Below are 22492 nucleotides of genomic sequence, written 5' to 3'. Positions count from 1 at the left end.
CCTGTAAGGTGCGAGGTGCAGCCTCCATGGCTCGGACTTGTCTTTCTAGCACATCCCATTGATGCCCGATCAGACTGAAATCCGGGGAAGGTGGAGGCCGAGTCACCACCGTGTACTCTTTGTCATGTTCCTCAGACCATTTTTTTTAATCGGAGCGGCTGCATGTGACGTCACGCAGCTGCCCCGAAAACGATACCATCACGTCCCTCGTTCGCCTCCTCACGCCCCAACATTGCATCGCCGCCCATGAACGCCCACCGCTGTCAGTCATATTGCAGACGCAATGTTTGAGTCCGCACAGGCGCAAAGCGGCCAATGCGCATGCCTAGTTTGCCAATATTGGCAAACTGCGCTGCGGGACACAGCAGCGTCCATCTCTGAATAAGGCCGGTGGTGCGGTCACAAAGCGCATGGCGCCTCTGCCATCCCGCGTGCACCGAGGATTCCATCGGGCAGTGACTGACACGCAGTGGCTGTTTGGAAGTGATGAGGGGAGAGGTTGGGAAAACACAGGCGTGTCACGGATGTTTTCGGGGTATGTATCTGCCGTCAGCTGTGATCATGTACGTGCTGATACATGGCGCCTGTGTTGCTACTGCCGCATCCATTCTGCGTAGCCATAGACCAACCCTTAGCCCTGATGTTCCTCGTTGTTGAATGTAGGCTGCGAGTCTGCAATGGCTCCGGGGGGCGTCTCATAGCAGCTCCGTAGCCTGGAGAATCTCATTGCATCTGCGTACAAACATGAATTCAGCCCATAGAGGCTCCCCATAGTCCCCGGGACGTCCGTACACAAAGACATAAGCATACGCTCCGTCCCCATCTACCGCCACAAACCGAAAATAGGATTTTGGTACTTACCAGATAAATACTTTTCTTTGAATCCATAGGGGGCACTGGAGTACTCTTGGGATATGGACGGTGCGATAGCAGGGATAGGCACATTTAAATATTTAAATGTGTAACCCTCTACCCCCTCCATACTCCCAACATGCCTCATTGTGTTTTTTATGTGCCTCATGGGATCGCACATGCTGGACTGAAGCTCCAGAATTTTTAATTTTATTTTTCATTTTTACCCTTTTAATTTAGCTCATGTTACATAACACGTAACAAACGTGCTACCACAATTTCTCCCCCACGCTGGCTTTCTGAATGCCCACCCCAAGCCTCTTCTCATACATGTGCACGTTACATCCGTGTATGAGAATTACACAGAAAGTGTGTGACGTATGGCAGGGGAGGTTACAGGGATGAGAATTGGTGCATTGGAAATCTATAGTTTCCTTCTCATTACTCACATAACCGTCCAGTTCCTGTCTTACATCTATAAATGGAATGATCCAGTAACGCCGAGACTCATTCACATTTTGAAAAATTAACTTAATTTAGCAAGAAAACATGTAGACTGTGGGCAGCCGGGAGACAGCGCTGACCTCTCTTTCCTGATGCAGCTGGAAGAAATCAATAGTCATTCACCTGGGAGGCCAGAGACCCCCAATCCATCCAGCCAAGGTCTCCAGTAATAGCGCTGACCTCAGAGACAGCGGACGCCTCCAGGGGTTTCTCATCCTCTGCGGCAGGAGACTGATTCCCAAACCGGCTTGTTTTCTTTCTGCAATGTTCTTCAATATACTAATAATAATATAATCTAGCTTTTGACCCTTCTGGCTGAATAATCGCGCCCCCGGGAAACTGCCCTCCTATCAGGTAGTCTAATTTGGCTACACAGACATATAGGATAAAGCGTCCGTTCTACTGGGCGGAGCAGCGTGCTCTTAGCAGTCTGTTGCTGTGATGAAAAGATGAACGCAGGATGACCGCGGGCATAAGCTGGCATTTACAATAACGAGCCAATCAATCACTGGTTTCTAGGGTCACAGCCGGCAGCCCAAATCCTCATTCATATATGCGTTCTGGAGACACTATGGGCTGGTTCTTAGTCACATGCAGCAAACAGACTGCCGGCTACAGACGCATCTTACATGCGATTCCGACTTGTGCGCATCTAAGTCGCTTCCCCGCGACGGCTGACTATACATTACTGGGTGGCTACCGGGGCAGCACCTATGAGAATCCTCCCGCGGGTGTAGTGCACGCCATGGCATCTCCCGCACCTAGTGATGACGTGCTGCTTGTGGCTGTACGGCTGGCATGGCGCTATCGCAGAGATGCTCGTGACTCCACTTAGAGTTGTATAATCCCATAGTATGGGCATTCAGAATGGCGGCCGCACAGCGGGTCTGAGAATCACCCATTGTGTAAGACGTTACCCAACTGCGGATTAGGAATGTTTCATTCAGCTTCATCTACTTACAGTCATACAGATTTACTGAGTAATAATATCCCAAGTGCCCAACACCATGCACTCATTCACTGCACTTACTATTCATAGGAAGAGATAATGGCCCTCATTCCGAGTTGTTCGCTCGCTGCTAATTTTAGCAGAATTGCTAATAGGCTAAAATCCAGCAGTTCTGCGCATGCGTACGCACCGTAGGGCGCATGCGTACGCACCGTAGGGCGCACGCGCTAAGCAATTTTACACAAAACTATGCTATTTTACTCACGGGCGAACAAAGCTTTTCAATCGCTCTGCTGATCGTAGCGTGATTGACAGGAAGTGGGTGTTTCTGGGCGGAAACTGGCCGTTTTCAGGGAGTGTGCTAAAAAACGCAGGCGTGCCAGGTAAAAACGCAGGAGTGGCTGGAGAAACGGGGGAGTGGCTGGCCGAACACAGGGCGTGTTTGTGACGTCAAACCAGGAACTGAACGGACTGAGGTAATCGCAATCTAGGAGTAGGTCTGGAGCTACTCAGAAACTGCAAGGAAATTGCTTTTGTTAGCAATTCTGCTAATAATAGCAAAATTGCTAATCTTTCGTTAGCAATTCTGCTATGCTAAGATACACTCCCAGAGGGCGGCGGCTTTGTGTTTGCATTTCTGCTAAAAGTAGCTAGCGAGCGAACAACTCGCAATGAGGGCCAATGTATCAAGGACCAAAGTGGAAATGATGTAACTGAATGCTGCCCCTCTGGTCAGTGTTTTGCACCGATGCCCCACGTGTTGGGTAGCTTCCCCAAGCCCAGCAGGCGGCTCCAGTAACGGGCATCTGATCAGTGTGAGGCTTCTATCACCTATGCCAAAAACCTCTTGCTACCGCTGAGCAAGAGGTTTAGGGGGGGAATTCAATTAGGTGGGAGTTTGCAAAAGGGGTTAAACTTGCACACCTTACCTTCATGCGCACACCCGAGATTCGCACAATCAATTAGAAATGGCAATTCGCACAACTTTTGCAAATTTTGTCCAAAAAGCGGACGGGGAAAATAGCATGAAAAATTGACAAATTTTCGTTAGCAGAATCATACAGAGACTATTCGTGGGCAGAAGAAAGTACTGAGCGTGTTTAAAAGGTGTCAAATGGCTGATTTGTGCATTTTAAAAAAATAAAAATAAAATAAAGTAAAAAGTTTACAAATTTTGTTTAAATCACACGAAAAATGCTAAGTTATAAAATGTATATAAAAACCGTGATTTGGGGTAATTTTAGGCCACTTTTCAGTTTTTTTAAATCTAAAAAAAAAAAAAGATTATGAAACTTTTTTCTCTCTTTTCACCTGCTCCGGGGGTGCAGACAAAAACAGGCGAATTTACTCAGAAAAAGGAATGCGAGCTGCGCAATGCATTGTTAATTTAATCTGCAATGGGAATCAGCGGTGAATTTTCCATGTGGGACTACATTCGCAGATAATTGAATCCCCCCTTTAGAGGCAGTCCTCCATTCACTATAGCTTGCTGGGTTCCTATGTCAGCATCCATCTAAGCCCCGCTCACATCCCTCAGCGACTGCGTGTTTGTGCGCTGACTTTTACCAGCTCCTTACACAGGAACAATGAAACATCAGAAAATGTAGCTGCACAGAGGATTATCTGAGCAATACACTTAGAGAAACATAGACCATCATGGGGGCTATGGTGGTCATTCCGAGTTGATCGCTCGCTAGCTGTTTTTTGCAGCCGTGCAAACGCTATGCCGCCGCCCACTGGGAGTGTATTTTAGCTTAGCGGAAGTGCGAACGAAAGGATCGCAGAGCGGCTACAAAAAACAATTGTGCAGTTTCAGAGTAGCTCCAGACCTACTCAGCGCTGGCGATCCCTTCAGACTGTTCAGTTCCTGATTTGACGTCACGAATACGCCCTGCGTTCGCCCAGCCACGCCTGTGTTTTTCGTGGCACACCTGCATTTTTTCGAACACTCCCTGAAAACGAGCAGCTTACACCCAGAAATGCCCCCTTCATGTCAATCACTCTGCGGCCAGCAGTAAGACTGAAAAGCTTCGCTAGACCTTGTGTAAAACTGCATCGGCTGTTGTGAAAGTACGTTGCGCCACATACGCATGCGCAGAAGTGACTTTTTTTTGCTTCATCGCTGCGCAGCGATCATTTTTAGCTAGAGATCAACTCGGAATGACCCCCTATGTACTAAGCTTTGGAGAGAGATAAAATGGGCGTAGATAAAAGAGTCTACGTAGTAAACCTTGCATGGAGATAAAGTGGCCAGAGATAAAGTACCAGCCAATCAGCTCCCAACTGCCATGTTACAGGCTGATTTTGAAAAATGACAGGAGCTGGTTGGTTGGCACTTTATCTCTCTCCAAGGCTTTAGTACATCTCCAACACACACAGTGACAAACTATATTTTGTAGTGTTGTCATTTGTTTTCACTATCCAGAAAGTAAAGAAATCCAACAAGGAACGCTGTAACTCAAACCCTCGTCTCCTAAGCAGCCATAACAAGCATTAATGGGGGAACAGCAGTGGGACGCCTCCGAGTGTTTATTGTCTAAGGAGACATCGTCTTAGGAATATTCTTCCCCGCTCACTATGTTCTTCTGTCCTGTCTGGCCGGGATGGCTGGGCACTTTCTCAGGAACATTACCAGCTGTATACAACAAAACCTATTCTGTCCCTTTGGAGTGATCCCACGGTGTTTCACTTTACTAGTCAATGCCAAAGAGGGAACAGAGAGAGAGAGAGAGAGAGAGAGAGAAAGCGAGAGACCTTTTTTGGCACGCAGGCACACGGCCTAGATTCAGATGTTGTTTTGGCCGCCTGACTGTAAGACGGGTGTTTGCGGGACAGTATAATCCTGGGCTCTGGGGATTAGGAGTCTGTGCACAGAACTTTAACAAATTAAAAACTTTTTTTCTCCAAACATAAAATCCCTGATTTCTACAAGGTGTAATCAAAGAAACGGTCGGCGCCCGATGCTTTTATTACAGTAAAATGTACTACTTATATATACGAGTTACATACGTTGTACCGGCGGACAGGATGCCAGCTGTCAATATCCCGACAACTGCATCCCATCCACCAAAATGCCAGACGCGGGCTCTCATGCCACGGTACATCTTGTTGGTGCCACAGAATATTACGTAAGATCTAGAGACTGTAAAAGGAGCTTACACTCCAATGGGTCATGGATATCGGCATACTGTAGGTAGGCAGAGACCCTGAAGTCACCGCATGGCCTTGCCACCCCTTCATACTAAGCCCTGACATATCTCATGGAAGCCCAGTCTATTGGCGTCTATGTAGTACATTGTCAGCCTTCTCTGATATATGCCTACTCGTAGCTGTCCACTAGGGGGCATATCGGTTGTGGAGCGAGGATTAATTACAATATGGCATTTGTCTTGCTCTCCCCTCTGAGGCGGCGACCAGTGCTGTGGCTTCATTGTGCAGAACTGCATCATAAACTGTATTACGCACTAAATCAGCCCTGGGTTCTGCTGGCCAAATCCCTTGATTTAAAGTCCACCATAACTATATAAAAAAAACCTGAATCCCCAAAAATGTCCTGAACGCAGGAAAAAAAAAAATGACCTATGCATGAGCCTGTTACTCTTATTTATTACTTTCTGCGGAGCAACTATTCAGCTCTGCAGATCTTCACTGGGTGATTGCCGGAGAACAGCGCCTCCTAATGGCAAAATAACCATAAAAAAATGAATGAAAGAGTTATCAGTAAATAACATTTGCACCAGACCCCCCCCCCCAGACATGCTACAGGCGTTCTCTTGTTCTATCTGTAATATGTAATACTTATGCCGGTGCTTCAGTATAATCTTCCTACACCAAATGTAACATCAAATACACCTCTATGACTTTGTTCTTACCCAGTTTTGTTTTATCATTGTGTCCAATTGTAAAGCACAACGGAATTTGCAGCGCTATATAATAAAACTGTTAATAATAATAATTATAATTTACGCCTCACACAGACCTGGCGTTTTCGGTTCTGTGTACCAGGCACTCCTCCTGTCTGGACTCTTGCTGTCCTTACATAAACACCGTTCCATAGAATCTAGATACAATCCTATTTATACAGTAGTGTAAGGTCTTTTATGATACGTGACACGTGCTTCTTGCTACTCCTGGTTATGACGACACTAAATGGCGCTGCACCGAGAATGAAAGGGTTAACGTGTCCCGGGAGGAGAGCACGTTGGTGCCAGCGTGAGGCGCCTGGGTGGTGGCTTTTATCTCGGAACATTCGCTATAAATGTATTTTAGTGTCTGACGGGAGGGCTGGATTCTGTTCTGACCCTACGTATTTATTCGGCAGGTACTTGGAACTCCGGAGGGCTCCGCCGGCTGAGAAGACAGCGTGTGGCCAGTGCCGGAGGGGGCTCCGCGGCTCATGTTTTATTCATCAAAAACAAATGGCAAATATTCTTACAGCACATTCCGGAAAGGGACACCTATGCTTTATATTCCACTGGGGATTTACATGCCATTTAAACCTTTAAAACCCCCAGCTATTACTGTCCTGTCTAGACTGTCTCACTACACACAGGTCTCTTTGTAGGGAGAAGGATGCGGCTGTTACACGAGGCACAGTAAGTGCTAATAAGCTGAGCCGCTGTCTCGCACACAAGGCACCGCTTGATCTGTATGGTTTAGTCATTGAGCTATAGATGGGGAATACAATTACTAACAGTTTCTGCGAATTAAACCCCATCTGACTCTTCTATATTTCTGCCTTGACAAACAAACAAAACCGGACATCTGTTCCCACTATGAGATAAAATATCCAATCTGAAAATCTGGAGTCATTATATATTGTACTCGTCACAAAGGTCGTCCCCACCTCAGTCAGTTGTGCCCCCAATACGTAAATCAGGGAGCCAGCAGCTGGTATGCCCAGTAAGTGACGAATTCAGTTATTGGGGGCACAGCTGAATAAGTGGTCTACCCCTGTAACTTAATGTACACCTACAGCGGAGACTGGCATCGCATGGGCTCAACCAGAAGGCGGCGAATCAGATCGCTAGGATCCAGCGTCCTCTCTAATTCCTTGTGTCCCAACTGTCTGCGTTCCAGCCCACACAATGGCCGCCTGCGCTGTAGGTAGCTTATTGGCCCACATACTCTTTGGAAATTTTTAAAAATAACAATAATATGAAAAACGTTAGCGGTGGGGAATTGCTGACGGACTTCCAGCAGACAGGAAAGTATCTGGAGGTCACTTACCTCACTTTCTGGGTCCTGTTGGTAGCCGTGACGGATGCGTTGGTCAGTTGCGTCTCGGCAGAGGTATTGATGGAACGGTCCATGCTGAGCTCCAGGAAGGTGGCGTTCAGGTCGAATGGGGCAGTGTCTTCATTGTCCTCATAGTCTACATAAAGATTGTCCAGGTTGGGCTCCATGGAGTTCAGAGGTTCCGCCGGGGAGAAGAGGCCGCTTCTGTTCAGGCTATGGAACGGTTCCCTGGAGTCGGTGGCTTTGCCCGACAACTGTTTCATAATGACGTTCCCAGACAGAAACTCCTTGGAGATAAATTTGTGGGCAGAGTCTTGTTCGCCAGGGTTTGTTACGTGACTTGTCGCATTATTGTTCAGATCTGCATAACACAACAAGACACAAGTATATCAGATGAAGAGTTGTGATCCCAGAACAGTCCTGCTACGGTATATACAGTACAATAAACCATCCTGTATAGGTGCTCAAGCCTTCGATATCTCCATACAGCCTATCTGCCACTGATTGTAACACTAATGTGGTGGCACACAGGGAGAGGGGCTTCCATTCGCTCACTATAGCTGCGCTGACCCTCTGGAAAATGCTCATGGGAGCAGCTATAGCAAAACTCAGGTGTAAATGTTTCACACACGGTCTGACTCCGAGAATTACGAAAAGGGGATATTTACGCAAATCTTCGATGGTAAATGATGTGTACATGTGCAGGAGCCGCACTGTGTCCCTCATTCCGAGTTGTTCGCTCGCTAGCTGCTTTTAGCAGCCGTGCAAACACTAAGCCGCCGCCCTCTGGGAGTGTATCTTAGCTCATCAGAAGTGCGAACGAAAGGATCGCAGAACTGCTCCCAAAAAAGATTGTGCAGTTTCTGAGTAGCTCGAGACTTACTCCTAGCTAGCGATGACTTCAGACTGTTTGGTTCCTGTTTTGACGTCACAAACACGCCCTGCGTTTGGCCAGCCACGCCTCCGTTTTCCTAGCCACTCCTGCGTTTTTAACCGACACGCCTGCGTTTTTACACACACTTCCCGAAAACGGTCAGTTACCACCCAGAAACACCCACTTCCTGTCAATCACTCTGCGGCCAGCAGTGCGACTGAAAAGCGTCGCTAGACCTTGTGTGAAACTGCATCGGCTTTTGTGAAAGTACGTCGTGCGTGCGCACTGCGCCCCATACGCATGCGCAGAAATGCCGCTTTTTTACCTAATCGACGCGGTGCGAACGAAAGCAGCAAGCGATCAAATCGGAATGAGGGTCTGCGCACATGCAGATCTGGTCCTGAGACGTTGGCCACACAGAATGCATCCCCGGCCTCAGGTGTGGGGGAGTCCATGTTACATATCAGGTAAGCACATTTATTTTACTGCACAAGGTCAGGACCAAAGCTTCCGCCAAGCATACGCCGACATACAGTAAATATAGATCACCTTACAGGCACCGGAGTAAAGGAGGCCGCTCGCTAAACTTTGGTTGGCATAGAAGCAGTATCAGTAACCTTGTAAGATTGGGGCCCTTCCTGCACTAAAATGAACAACCACAAGTTCTGGCTGCGGGATAAGATATTTCAGTACGCGTCAGAGGAAGGGGATCAGTGCACCGGGGACCGGCCTGTGTTTGCCAGGTAAAATGCAGAACCTTCTCCTCCTGGCCCAATGGCTGTGATCAGGTTCCATCTGCTATCAGCATTTGTAGGCACACAAGTCACGCCAATAACACCATTCACCTATAACGTGACAAATGCTGAAACTGATGGCGTGAACAATATCTTCTGCACATTTTACCAGGTCTGTGTAATTACTGCGATAACGAAGAACGCGTTCTGAAGACTCGGAGACAGATGTTGGGGATTATAATATGTAACTCTGTGTGCACTGGGATATGGTACTCTGAGGATTATTATACATGTGTCTCAGATGGTGGATAACGGTCTCTTCCTATTTTATGTAGACTGCAGTCTTGGGATGGTTTTGTATCCTGCCCGACAGATTACAGACACTGAGTTGGGACGGTCACACTGGCTATGGAATACGGGGGTCATTCCGAGTTGTTTGCTCGCTAGCTGCTTTTAGCAGCATTGCGCACGCTAGGCCGCCGCCCTCTGGGAGTGTATCTTAGCTTAGCAGAATAGCGAACGAAAGATTAGCAGAACTGCTACTAAATAATTCCTGCAGTTTCTGAGTAGCTCCAGACCTACTCCTAGATTGCGATCACCTCAGTCCGTTTAGTTCCTGGTTTGACGTCACAAACACGCCCTGCGTTCGGCCAGCCACTCCCCAGTTTCTCTAGACACTCCCGCGTTTTTCCCTGACACGCCTGCGTTTTTTTGCAAACGCCGGGAAAACGCTGAGTTACCACCCAGAAACGCCCCTTTCCTGTCAATCATTTACCGAACAGCAGTGCGACTGAAAAGCGCCGCAGAATCCACAGCAAATCTGCTAAATTTTTAGTTAAATAACTAAGCGCATGCGCCCTGCGTGCCTTGCGCATGCGCAGTTTGCAACAGATCGCAGCATAGCGAAAATCGGCAACGAGCGAACAACTCGGAATGACCCCCATGGTGCAGGTTGTAGACTCCTCAGTGATATATGTCTGTCTGTACCTGCGATGTTCCACTACAATACAGTGTATCTCCAGTAATATAAATGCCAGCTCATTGCTCGCCAAAATCATTCCCTGGTCTCCAATACTAGAATCAGGTATACACAGAGAGTGCTGTAATGAATGAATATTGATAAATACCATTTATACCTTTGCATTTTGTTATTCTCTCACAGTCCTCGGCCTGTCCTCCTTCATACACCTCATTTGTCTGCTGGCCGCCGACTGCCTCCAGCTTCTCCGAGTTCTGCCTCCCAAAGCTCGCCGTGTCCCCTCTCCGTCTCCCCATCTGGAAGTTAGTGAGACGACTGCTGTTGCGGGATACGAAACCCTCCTCAAACTCTCTGCTCTCCTCACTCTCGGAGTCTGGGAACGTGTAGTATACCGGCTGAGTGATCCGCGAGTGCGGCCTCCGTAGCAGCGTGTACTGGAAAGTGATTGAGGGGTTCTTGCCGTTTTGGTTCCACACCTGTAAAGTGATACAAGGGCCTGCTTCAGAAAGATGCATTATTATGACAACACCTATTGCCTGAGTCACACAGAGGACGCGATGCACAATGATCTCCCAGTATACAGCTTACTGCGCGTGTGGAGGGATATCACTAGTGTGTATAGCGCACTTAGGTGGTCATTCCGAGTTGATCGCTAGCTGCATTCATTCGCTGTGCAGCGATCAGGCAAAAAAAGGCACTTCAGCGCATGCGGCGCAATGAGCACGCGCGTCGTACTGTTGCAACGAACGATGTAGTTTCACCGCCGCCGCTCTGCGATCCTTTCGTTCGCACTTCTGCTAAGCTAAAATACACTCCCAGTGGGCGGCGGCATAGCGTTTGCATGGCTGCTAAAAACTGCTAGCGAACGATCAACTCGGAATGACCAGCTTAGGGGGGAATTTCAATTGTTTTACCGGACACACAAAGTAATTAACCAATTCAACTGTTGCTTCGATTAGGCGCTTATTATTTTTCACGCACCCAAAAGCACCAGGCGTAGTCATGAAATGTGGAGGTAAGTTGGCACCGTGACTGAAAGGAGAGGTGGCTATAGATGCATATGAGGCCCAGAGCGTACAGATTGCTCATCCTATGACCCCACGCCAATCTCTTGCACACTTATATGTGAGTAGATGGCGATATCACATAGCTCGTCACAGAACGTAGCGCCATCTACAGTATCTATAATAAATCATTTCAGCATTTTGATTTAATTTAATCAATTTCTATGGAATTCAAGGGCACCAGTCACCTACAGTCAGCCGCCATATTATGGGCGAAACCAATAGACATGAGAATGCAGCAATCATTGAGGCATGACTGAGGCGTGAGGCACTAACCATGATGCTCAAGCCTTGGTTGGTTGGTCCTTGAGCTACGATGTATTCTATCCCGGTCTCATACACATCCATAGGCCTGCGGTATTTAAACACTGTGCCCGCAATAAGGAAGTTTTTCGGGCTGTCGACCTTGAAGTTCCCATTGAAGTAGTAGTATCCGGCTTCATCTGCAACAGCTGGAAACACAGACATTTATTTGTAGACCTTAGGACGTCTCCTATTGATGACGCAGTATTAGGGTCACTGACCACTACAAAGCTTTTTCCAACATGGCAGATACGATTCGGTGCATTCTGTAGATTATCTTGCACTAAGAAACCAACACTACTCCGGCGCTTATAACGTAACACCTGCAATCTCCCATGCAATAACTCCTCTCCCAGTGCCCCCAGCCAGGTCTATGTGATGCACACTGATATCACTGACCCAGGACATCTGCCGACTTCTTGCGCTCCACTATTTGAATATCCCTTGCGCCGACGGGGATGTGCGTTACCAGGGCGTAACCTAGAATGAACAATTTAAACCAGGATTAGGCGAACTGTGGTCTCGCACTCTCGCGGACTACAAGTCTAAGCATTCCCTGCTTGGGTCTTGTAGTTCACAACAGCTTCACAGTGACAGACTGCCTACACGTATGCAGACAACAGAAAACTAGATCACTCAGCATATTACGGTGGGAGGAGTAGAATATGGAAAGAAAACACAGAAATATAGTTACAGTACTTGGTTTGGATTGCGCAAACTAAGGATAATCCACAATGGTGTCTTGTAATACTAGGTATATTGTACAATCAACAGAGAATAATTCCCTCAAAATGTGACTTTTATAATAATAAAGAGACAGAGCCTAGAAGTGATAACTGAGGACCAGAAACGAGTTTCTTCAGCAGCAAAACATGGACTAAGAATTCCCTGTTAGCTGTGTGGATCAGGGGAGTGGAGCCAAACCCGGGTTATTACACTGAAGCTTTGAGTCCATGTCGGCTGCCCTACCTCTGCTCAGCACAAACAGACGTGGCCTGACAGTCCGCTAATACAGCTGCTAATAAGGGTAACCGTTCTCCCTAGTCCACGTCAGCTGTCCTATCTCCACTCAGGATAAACAGACGTGGCTTGACAGTCCTCTAATACAGCTGCTAATAAGGGTAACCGTTCTCCCTAGTCCACGTCAGCTGTCCTATCTCCACTCAGGATAAACAGACGTGGCCTGACAGTCCGCTAATACAGCTGCTAATAAGGGTAACCGTTCTCCCTAGTCCACGTCAGCTGTCCTATCTCCACTCAGGATAAACAGACGTGGCCTGACAGTCCGCTAATATAGCTGCTAATAAGGATAACCGTTCTCCCTAGTCCACGTCAGCTGTCCTATCTCCACTCAGGATAAACAGAGGTGGCCTGACAGTCCTCTAATACAGCTGCTGCTTAGGGTAACCGTTCTCCCTAGTCCACGTCAGCTGCCCTATCTCCACTCAGGATAAACAGACGTGGCCTGACAGTCCTCTAATACAGCTGCTAATAAGGATAACCGTTCTCCCTAGTCCACGTCAGCTGTCCTATCTCCACTCAGGATAAACAGACGTGGCCTGACAGTCCGCTAATACAGCTGCTAATAAGGATAACCGTTCTCCCTAGTCCACGTCAGCTGCCCTATCTCTACTCAGGATAAACAGACGTGGCCTGACAGTCCTCTAATACAGCTGCTAATAAGGGTAACCGTTCTCCCTAGTCCACGTCAGCTGTCCTATCTCCACTCAGGATAAACAGACGTGGCCTGACAGTCCTCTAATACAGCTGCTAATAAGGGTAACCGTTCTCCCTAGTCCACGTCAGCTGTCCTATCTCTACTCAGGATAAACAGATGTGGCCTGACAGTCCTCTAGTACAGCTGCTAATAAGGGTAACCGTTCTCCCTAGTCCACGTCAGCTGTCCTATCTCCACTCAGGATAAACAGACGTGGCCTGACAGTCCGCTAATACAGCTGCTAATAAGGATAACCGTTCTCCCTAGTCCACGTCAGCTGTCCTATCTCCACTCAGGATAAACAGACGTGGCCTGACAGTCCGCTAATACAGCTGCTAATAAGGATAACCGTTCTCCCTAGTCCACGTCAGCTGTCCTATCTCCACTCAGGATAAACAGACGTGGCCTGACAGTCCGCTAATACAGCTGCTAATAAGGATAACCGTTCTCCCTAGTCCACGTCAGCTGTCCTATCTCCCCTCAGGATAAACAGACGTGGCCTGACAGTCCGCTAATACAGCTGCTAATAAGGATAACCGTTCTCCCTAGTCCACGTCAGCTGTCCTATCTCCACTCAGGATAAACAGACGTGGCCTGACAGTCCTCTAATACAGCTGCTAATAAGGATAACCGTTCTCCCTAGTCCACGTCAGCTGTCCTATCTCCACTCAGCAGAAGAAGACGTGACCTGACAGTCATCTCAGCCAGCTGCTACTAAGGGTAATCGATCTCCCTAGTCCACTTCCGCTGTCCTATCTATGCTCAGCAGCAGCAGACGTGGCCTGACAGCCCTCTAATACAGCTGCTGCTAAGGGTAACCGATCTCCCTAGTCCACGTCAGCTGTCCTATCTCCACTCAGCAGCAGCAGACGTGGCCTGACGGACGTCTCTCCCATATAACTCATTTCAGGTCTCTGCATCATTGCCTGACCAGTGGATCATCCTATGGGACTCAAGCATGCACACTGATGGCCTAAAACAGATTACCGAGATGTGACGCTCCCTTCCTGTAATTCCCAGTGATGTGGACGCAGCTGCTCCCATCGCCCTGGCAGACGCCGCATTTATCAAGGGTGTGGGTGGAGAACAACACCCCGTCACATCCAATTGGCTGGGGAGAGAGAAAGAGTAAAGACGATGTGGATGGAGCAGCACGTATCGCATCTGCTGGAAGCCGCAGACGATGTCTGGCCACACTCTGCACTAATGCTTCAACAAACCTCACATTTTCCAGACACGCAAACCCCTCGATAGTCACTGTACTTGCAGGATGTCCCATCCCGAGCCTGGACCATCAGCTGTCTCTGACCATCCACGGTGGTGCACTGGAGATCACACGGCTTGCTGGAGATGTGTACGTAGTCATCTAGAACCCGACATGCACAAAAACAGCACACCACTAACCGTTAACGTGTCACAATAGCAGCGTCTCACACGTCTGATACATGGCGCACTACAGTCACCCATCACTCACTCATGCTGTGCGGACTCAGCCTGACACACCGACTCCCCATGTACAGGGAGAGCCCACGGATGACAGGACATACTGCAAGTGGGAAGGACAGAAACCGGTCTTCGTTCTAGCCACAATCATCAATGGCTGGTTGCCGAACGTTCCCCTGTGCACAGGATCCCTGCAAAGATGTGTCCGGCCGGAGTGCCCCCATGCAGTATGTGTGCCTACGCTTCCCACAGAGCCATGAGCCACTCACCAGGGTAGAGGGGTTTCCACTGATAGGTTTTCCCGTTATACACGTGAGAATTAAACGATATGCATTGCTCTTCTCGGAAACTCCGGCTGTTGCTCGGACATTCCTGAAAATAAACATTGGAGGCTAATGTCTGAACGGAGGCTGGAAACGCGCACAGGGCCACAGTATGCGGCGACACCTGCATGCGCTGAACATCAGAAATCTAACGTTATACAAACATACAGCGACGCGTGGGGTAGACCTCCCATGAGATCAATATACACTCCACCCCAGCACACATCTCGTATACATCTTACACCTCGCAGACCCCCAATTGTGCCAGAAGGCCCGCACTTTACACTGCTACTAGCATACATATAGCATCTGTGATTCATATGGGGAACTTTATCAAACCTTCTAAAGAGAACAGGTGTTGCACATAGCAACCAGATTCTACCTACCATAATATAGGCTGATTGGTTGCTATGGGAAACCCCTCGATTGTCTCTTGTCATGTTACAGGGTTTGCTAAACCTTCCCCATGGTATACACACGGGCATTCCGTTACTGTCTTATGGTGACGTTTATCCCCTTACCTGGACTTTACAAAGTTGGAATCTCTTGGAAGTCCCAGTACAGTTTTTATTCCCGAGAACGCTGAGTGCTTTCCGCCTGAAGACACAAAACGCTGTATGAGACTATAATAGAAAATACGGTCTTGTGGTTTATAATTACATTTATATTTAACACATATTAATCTCACTCACCTTTAATGCTCCTTATTATTTGTTTTTTTTAAGGTGGTCCAATCAGGTGGAGCTCAGCGAGATAAGAGACCTAGGTCCTACGTACTGGGGTGAGGTGTCCCAACAATTTGGTGGCTTGTAATGAACGCTGCTATGGTCTATCACTGCTCTGCCCGCCCGTTTCAAGCAGGCCATGGAGTTGGTGATGCCCGTTCCTTGTGTATGTCCCATGTATGCAGAGGGGGCATCCACAACCCCTATGTGTCGCACATCTAGCCCTGTTAGAGGCGTGCTGGGTCAGTTGGCACCTTTAGATGTACCAGCCAGACTGTGGGAACACTGCCATCAGCTAATTACCACACCAGACAAAACTACGTTTCTAGGGCCGAATTCAGATCTGATCGTTCCTCTGCGAATTTGCGGAGGTTTGTGATCAGAAGTCGCCGTCCAGACAGAGTGAAAATCCGCCCCGTGCAAGTCTGCGTACGCCGTGCAAAAAGCTGTGCAAACGCCGGTCAGCTGCAAATCCGTTCCCAACTCACCATCTAATGATTTTCCAGTGTGTGCAGTGTGTGCGCAGCCCAGGACTTACTCCTACCGTGCGATACACACAGGCTGATCGGGCCGGAGCTGGCGTCACACACCCATCCTGACAACGCTTGGGAACGCCTGCGTTTTTCCTGACATTTCCGTACACATGCGCAGTCGTTTGATAATCGGCCAACTTGCGATTTCGCACGACAGCGGTCAGGTCTGAATTAGGCCCCTAGTCTGTTGTTATTATTATTAGTCTAGTTTATGTCAGCAGTACAGGTCTGGGGTGAAATGGAATAGCCTGTGAGACGTAGGCCGTGCGGGGAATACAGGTATAGCTGCATGGCCAGGGATAGACACACTGACATACAGGGGAATAGAATACAACCTCTGCTTAAGACAGTGCCTCTCCTGAGACTTCACGCCTCCTCCACAGGTGCGGGTACAAGCTGTCCACTTGGTCCACTCCCCCCACCAAAATGTGGTCACGTCTGTCCCATCTTCTAGACTGTTGGACGTCTGAGCGTTGTCCTGCTGCTCATTTGGGTCACAGGTTAGGAAAGGAAACAGTAGTTACAGTATGCATAGTATTGTCCCCACACCTGTACACATATCACACTGTAACGCACACAATACACACTCTATAGGTGACACACGGCTATATCAATGTGCTAAACGTGGGGAGTCAGTGACTACTGTACACATATCACACTGTAACGCACACAATACACACTATAGGTGACACGGCTATATCAATGTGCTAAACGTGGGGAGTCGGTGACCATTGTACACATATCACACTGTAACGCACATAATACACACTCTATAGGTGACACACAGCATTATCAATGTGCTAAACGTGGGGAGTCAGTGACTACTGTACACATATCACACTGTAACACACACAATACACACTCTATAGGTGACACACGGCTATATCAATGTGCTAAACGTGGGGAGTCAGTGACTACTGTACACATATCACACTGTAACGCACACAATACACACTCTATAGGTGACACACAGCTATATCAATGTGCTAAACGTGGGGAGTCGGTGACCATTGTACACATATCACACTGTAACGCACACAATACACACTCTATAGGTGACACACGGCTATATCAATGTGCTAAACGTGGGGCGTCAGTGACACTGTACACATATCACACTGTAACGTACACAATACACACTCTATAGGTGACACACGGCAATATCAATGTGCTAAACGTGGGGAGTCAGTGACTACTGTACACATATCACACTGTAACGCACACAATACACACTATAGGTGACACACGGCTATATCAATGTGCTAAACGTGGGGAGTCAGTGACTACTGTACATATATCACACTGTAACGCACACAATACACACTCTATAGGTGACACACGGCTATATCAATGTGCTAAACGTGGGGAGTCAGTGACTACTGTACATATATCACACTGTAACGCACACAATACACACTCTATAGGTGACACACGGCTATATCAATGTGCTAAACGTGGGGAGTCAGTGACTACTGTACACATATCACACTGTAACGCACACAATACACACTCTATAGGTGACACACGGCTATATCAATGTGCTAAACGTGGGGAGTCAGTGACTACTGTACACATATCACACTGTAACGCACACAATACACACTCTATAGGTGACACACGGCTATATCAATGTGCTAAACGTGGGGAGTCAGTGACTACTGTACACATATCACACTGTAACGCACACAATACACACTCTATAGGTGACACACAGCTATATCAATGTGCTAAACGTGGGGAGTCGGTGACCATTGTACACATATCACACTGTAACGCACACAATACACACTCTATAGGTGACACACGGCTATATCAATGTGCTAAACGTGGGGCGTCAGTGACACTGTACACATATCACACTGTAACGTACACAATACACACTCTATAGGTGACACACGGCAATATCAATGTGCTAAACGTGGGGAGTCAGTGACTACTGTACACATATCACACTGTAACGCACACAATACACACTATAGGTGACACACGGCTATATCAATGTGCTAAACGTGGGGAGTCAGTGACTACTGTACATATATCACACTGTAACGCACACAATACACACTCTATAGGTGACACACGGCTATATCAATGTGCTAAACGTGGGGAGTCAGTGACTACTGTACATATATCACACTGTAACGCACACAATACACACTCTATAGGTGACACACGGCTATATCAATGTGCTAAACGTGGGGAGTCAGTGACTACTGTACACATATCACACTGTAACGCACACAATACACACTCTATAGGTGACACACGGCTATATCAATGTGCTAAACGTGGGGAGTCAGTGACACTGTACACATATCACACTGTAACGCACACAATACACACTCTATAGGTGACACACGGCTATATCAATGTGCTAAACGTGGGGAGTCAGTGACTACTGTACACATATCACACTGTAACGCACACAATACACACTCTATAGGTGACACACGGCTATATCAATGTGCTAAACGTGGGGAGTCAGTGACTACTGTACATATATCACACTGTAACGCACACAATACACACTCTATAGGTGACACACGGCTATATCAATGTGCTAAACGTGGGGAGTCAGTGACTACTGTACACATATCACACTGTAACGCACACAATACACACTCTATAGGTGACACACAGCTATATCAATGTGCTAAACGTGGGGAGTCGGTGACCATTGTACACATATCACACTGTAACGCACACAATACACACTCTATAGGTGACACACGGCTATATCAATGTGCTAAACGTGGGGCGTCAGTGACACTGTACACATATCACACTGTAACGTACACAATACACACTCTATAGGTGACACACGGCAATATCAATGTGCTAAACGTGGGGAGTCAGTGACTACTGTACACATATCACACTGTAACGCACACAATACACACTATAGGTGACACACGGCTATATCAATGTGCTAAACGTGGGGAGTCAGTGACTACTGTACATATATCACACTGTAACGCACACAATACACACTCTATAGGTGACACACGGCTATATCAATGTGCTAAACGTGGGGAGTCAGTGACTACTGTACATATATCACACTGTAACGCACACAATACACACTCTATAGGTGACACACGGCTATATCAATGTGCTAAACGTGGGGAGTCAGTGACTACTGTACACATATCACACTGTAACGCACACAATACACACTCTATAGGTGACACACGGCTATATCAATGTGCTAAACGTGGGGAGTCAGTGACACTGTACACATATCACACTGTAACGCACACAATACACACTCTATAGGTGACACACGGCTATATCAATGTGCTAAACGTGGGGAGTCAGTGACTACTGTACACATCACACTGTAACGCACACAATACACACTCTATAGGTGACACACGGCTATATCAATGTGCTAAACGTGGGGAGTCAGTGACTACTGTACATATATCACACTGTAACGCACACAATACACACTCTATAGGTGACACACGGCTATATCAATGTGCTAAACGTGGGGAGTCAGTGACTACTGTACACATATCACACTGTAACGCACACAATACACACTATAGGTGACACACGGCTATATCAATGTGCTAAACGTGGGAAGTCAGTGAATACTGTACACATATCACACTGTAACGCACACAATACACGCTCTATAGGTGACACACGGCTATATCAATGTGCTAAACGTGGGGAGTCCATATATACTGTACACATATCACACTGTAACGCACACAATACACACTCTATAGGTGACACACGGCTATATCAATGTGCTAAACGTGGGAAGTCCATGAATACTGTATACATATCACACTGTAACGCACACAATACACACTATAGGTGACACACGACTATATCAATGTGCTAAACGTGAGAAGTCCATGAATACTGTACACATATCACACTGTAACGCACACAATACACACTCTATAGGTGACACACGGCTATATCAATGTGCTAAACGTGGGGAGTCCATAATTACTGTACACATATCACACTGTAACGCACACAATACACACTCTATAGGTGACACACGGCTATATCAATGTGCTAAACGTGGGAAGTCCATGAATACTGTACACATATCACACTGTAACGCACACAATACACACTCTATAGGTGACACACGGCTATATCAATGTGCTAAACGTGGGGAGTCAGTGACTACTGTACACATATCACACTGTAACACACAATACACACTCTATAGGTGACACACGGCTATATCAATGTGCTAAACGTGGGGAGTCAGTGACTACTGTACACATATCACACTGTAACACACAATACACACTCTATAGGTGACACACGGCTATATCAATGTGCTAAACGTGGGGAGTCAGTGACTACTGTACACATATTACACTGTAACACACACAATACACACTCTATAGGTGACACACGGCTATATCAATGTGCTAAACGTGGGGAGTCAGTGACTACTGTACACATATCACACTGTAACACACAATACACACTCTATAGGTGACACACAGCATTATCAATGTGCTAAACGTGGGGAGTCAGTGACTACTGTACACATATCACACTGTAACGCACACAATACACACTCTATAGGTGACACACGGCTATATCAATGTGCTAAACGTGGGGAGTCAGTGACTACTGTACACATATCACACTGTAACACACACAATACACACTCTATAGGTGACACACAGCATTATCAATGTGCTAAACGTGGGGAGTCAGTGACTACTGTACACATATCACACTGTAACGCACACAATACACACTCTATAGGTGACACACGGCTATATCAATGTGCTAAACGTGGGGAGTCAGTGACTACTGTACACATATCACACTGTAACACACACAATACACACTCTATAAGTGACACACAGCAATATCAATGTGCTAAACCTGGGGAGTCAGTGACTACTGTACACATATCACACTGTAACGCACACAATACACACTCTATAGGTGACACACGGCTATATCAATGTGCTAAACGTGGGGAGTCAGTGACTACTGTACACATATCACACTGTAACACACACAATACACACTCTATAGGTGACACACGGCTATATCAATGTGCTAAACGTGGGGAGTCAGTGACACTGTACACATATTACACTGTAACGCACACAATACACACTCTATAGGTGACACACGGCTATATCAATGTGCTAAACGTGGGGAGTCAGTGACACTGTACACATATTACACTGTAACGCACACAATACACACTCTATAGGTGACACACGGCTATATCAATGTGCTAAACGTGGGGAGTCAGTGACTACTGTACACATATCACACTGTAACTCACACAATACACACTATAGGTGACACACGGCTATATCAATGTGCTAAACGTGGGAAGTCAGTGAATACTGTACACATATCACACTGTAACTCACACAATACACACTATAGGTGACACACGGCTATATCAATGTGCTAAACGTGGGAAGTCAGTGAATACTGTACACATATCACACTGTAACGCACACAATACACACTATAGGTGACACACGGCTATATCAATGTGCTAAACCTGGGGAGTCAGTGACTACTGTACACATATCACACTGTAACACACAATACACACTCTATAGGTGACACACGGCTATATCAATGTGCTAAACGTGGGGAGTCAGTGACTACTGTACACATATCACACTGTAACGCACACAATACACACTCTATAGGTGACACACGGCTATATCAATGTGCTAAACGTGGGGAGTCAGTGACTACTGTACACATATCACACTGTAACGCACACAATACACACTCTATAGGTGACACACGGCTATATCAATGTGCTAAACGTGGGGAGTCAGTGACTACTGTACACATATCACACTGTAACGCACACAATACACACTCTATAGGTGACACACAGCATTATCAATGTGCTAAACGTGGGGAGTCAGTGACTACTGTACACATATCACACTGTAACGCACACAATACACACTCTATAGGTGACACACGGCTATATCAATGTGCTAAACGTGGGGAGTCAGTGACTACTGTACATATATCACACTGTAACGCACACAATACACACTCTATAGGTGACACACGGCTATATCAATGTGCTAAACGTGGGGAGTCAGTGACTACTGTACATATATCACACTGTAACGCACACAATACACACTCTATAGGTGACACACGGCTATATCAATGTGCTAAACGTGGGGAGTCAGTGACTACTGTACACATCACACTGTAACGCACACAATACACACTCTATAGGTGACACACAGCAATATCAATGTGCT

General features: G+C 47.0%; 1 protein-coding gene across 1 annotated transcript in view; it reads right to left on the bottom strand.

The window, feature by feature from the left end:
* The window catches only part of ADAMTSL2 (ADAMTS like 2), a 414165-nt gene that overhangs the window by 119179 nt on the left and 272494 nt on the right, over positions 1 to 22492 (bottom strand). The window contains exons 5-15 of the mRNA XM_063935800.1: positions 16574 to 16719; positions 15502 to 15577; positions 14927 to 15029; positions 14435 to 14580; positions 14202 to 14325; positions 11897 to 11977; positions 11471 to 11646; positions 10288 to 10606; positions 7535 to 7904; positions 7281 to 7433; positions 1480 to 1615 (exon numbers count right to left, since the gene is read on the bottom strand). Of these exons, the coding sequence (XP_063791870.1) occupies positions 1480 to 1615; positions 7281 to 7433; positions 7535 to 7904; positions 10288 to 10606; positions 11471 to 11646; positions 11897 to 11977; positions 14202 to 14325; positions 14435 to 14580; positions 14927 to 15029; positions 15502 to 15577; positions 16574 to 16719 (1830 nt within the window). The remainder of the gene's footprint in view (positions 1 to 1479; positions 1616 to 7280; positions 7434 to 7534; positions 7905 to 10287; positions 10607 to 11470; positions 11647 to 11896; positions 11978 to 14201; positions 14326 to 14434; positions 14581 to 14926; positions 15030 to 15501; positions 15578 to 16573; positions 16720 to 22492) is intronic.

Source organism: Pseudophryne corroboree, chromosome 8, assembly GCF_028390025.1.
Source record: "Pseudophryne corroboree isolate aPseCor3 chromosome 8, aPseCor3.hap2, whole genome shotgun sequence".
NCBI lineage: Eukaryota > Metazoa > Chordata > Amphibia > Anura > Myobatrachidae > Pseudophryne > Pseudophryne corroboree.
This window is presented reverse-complemented; position numbering and strand designations above follow the sequence as displayed.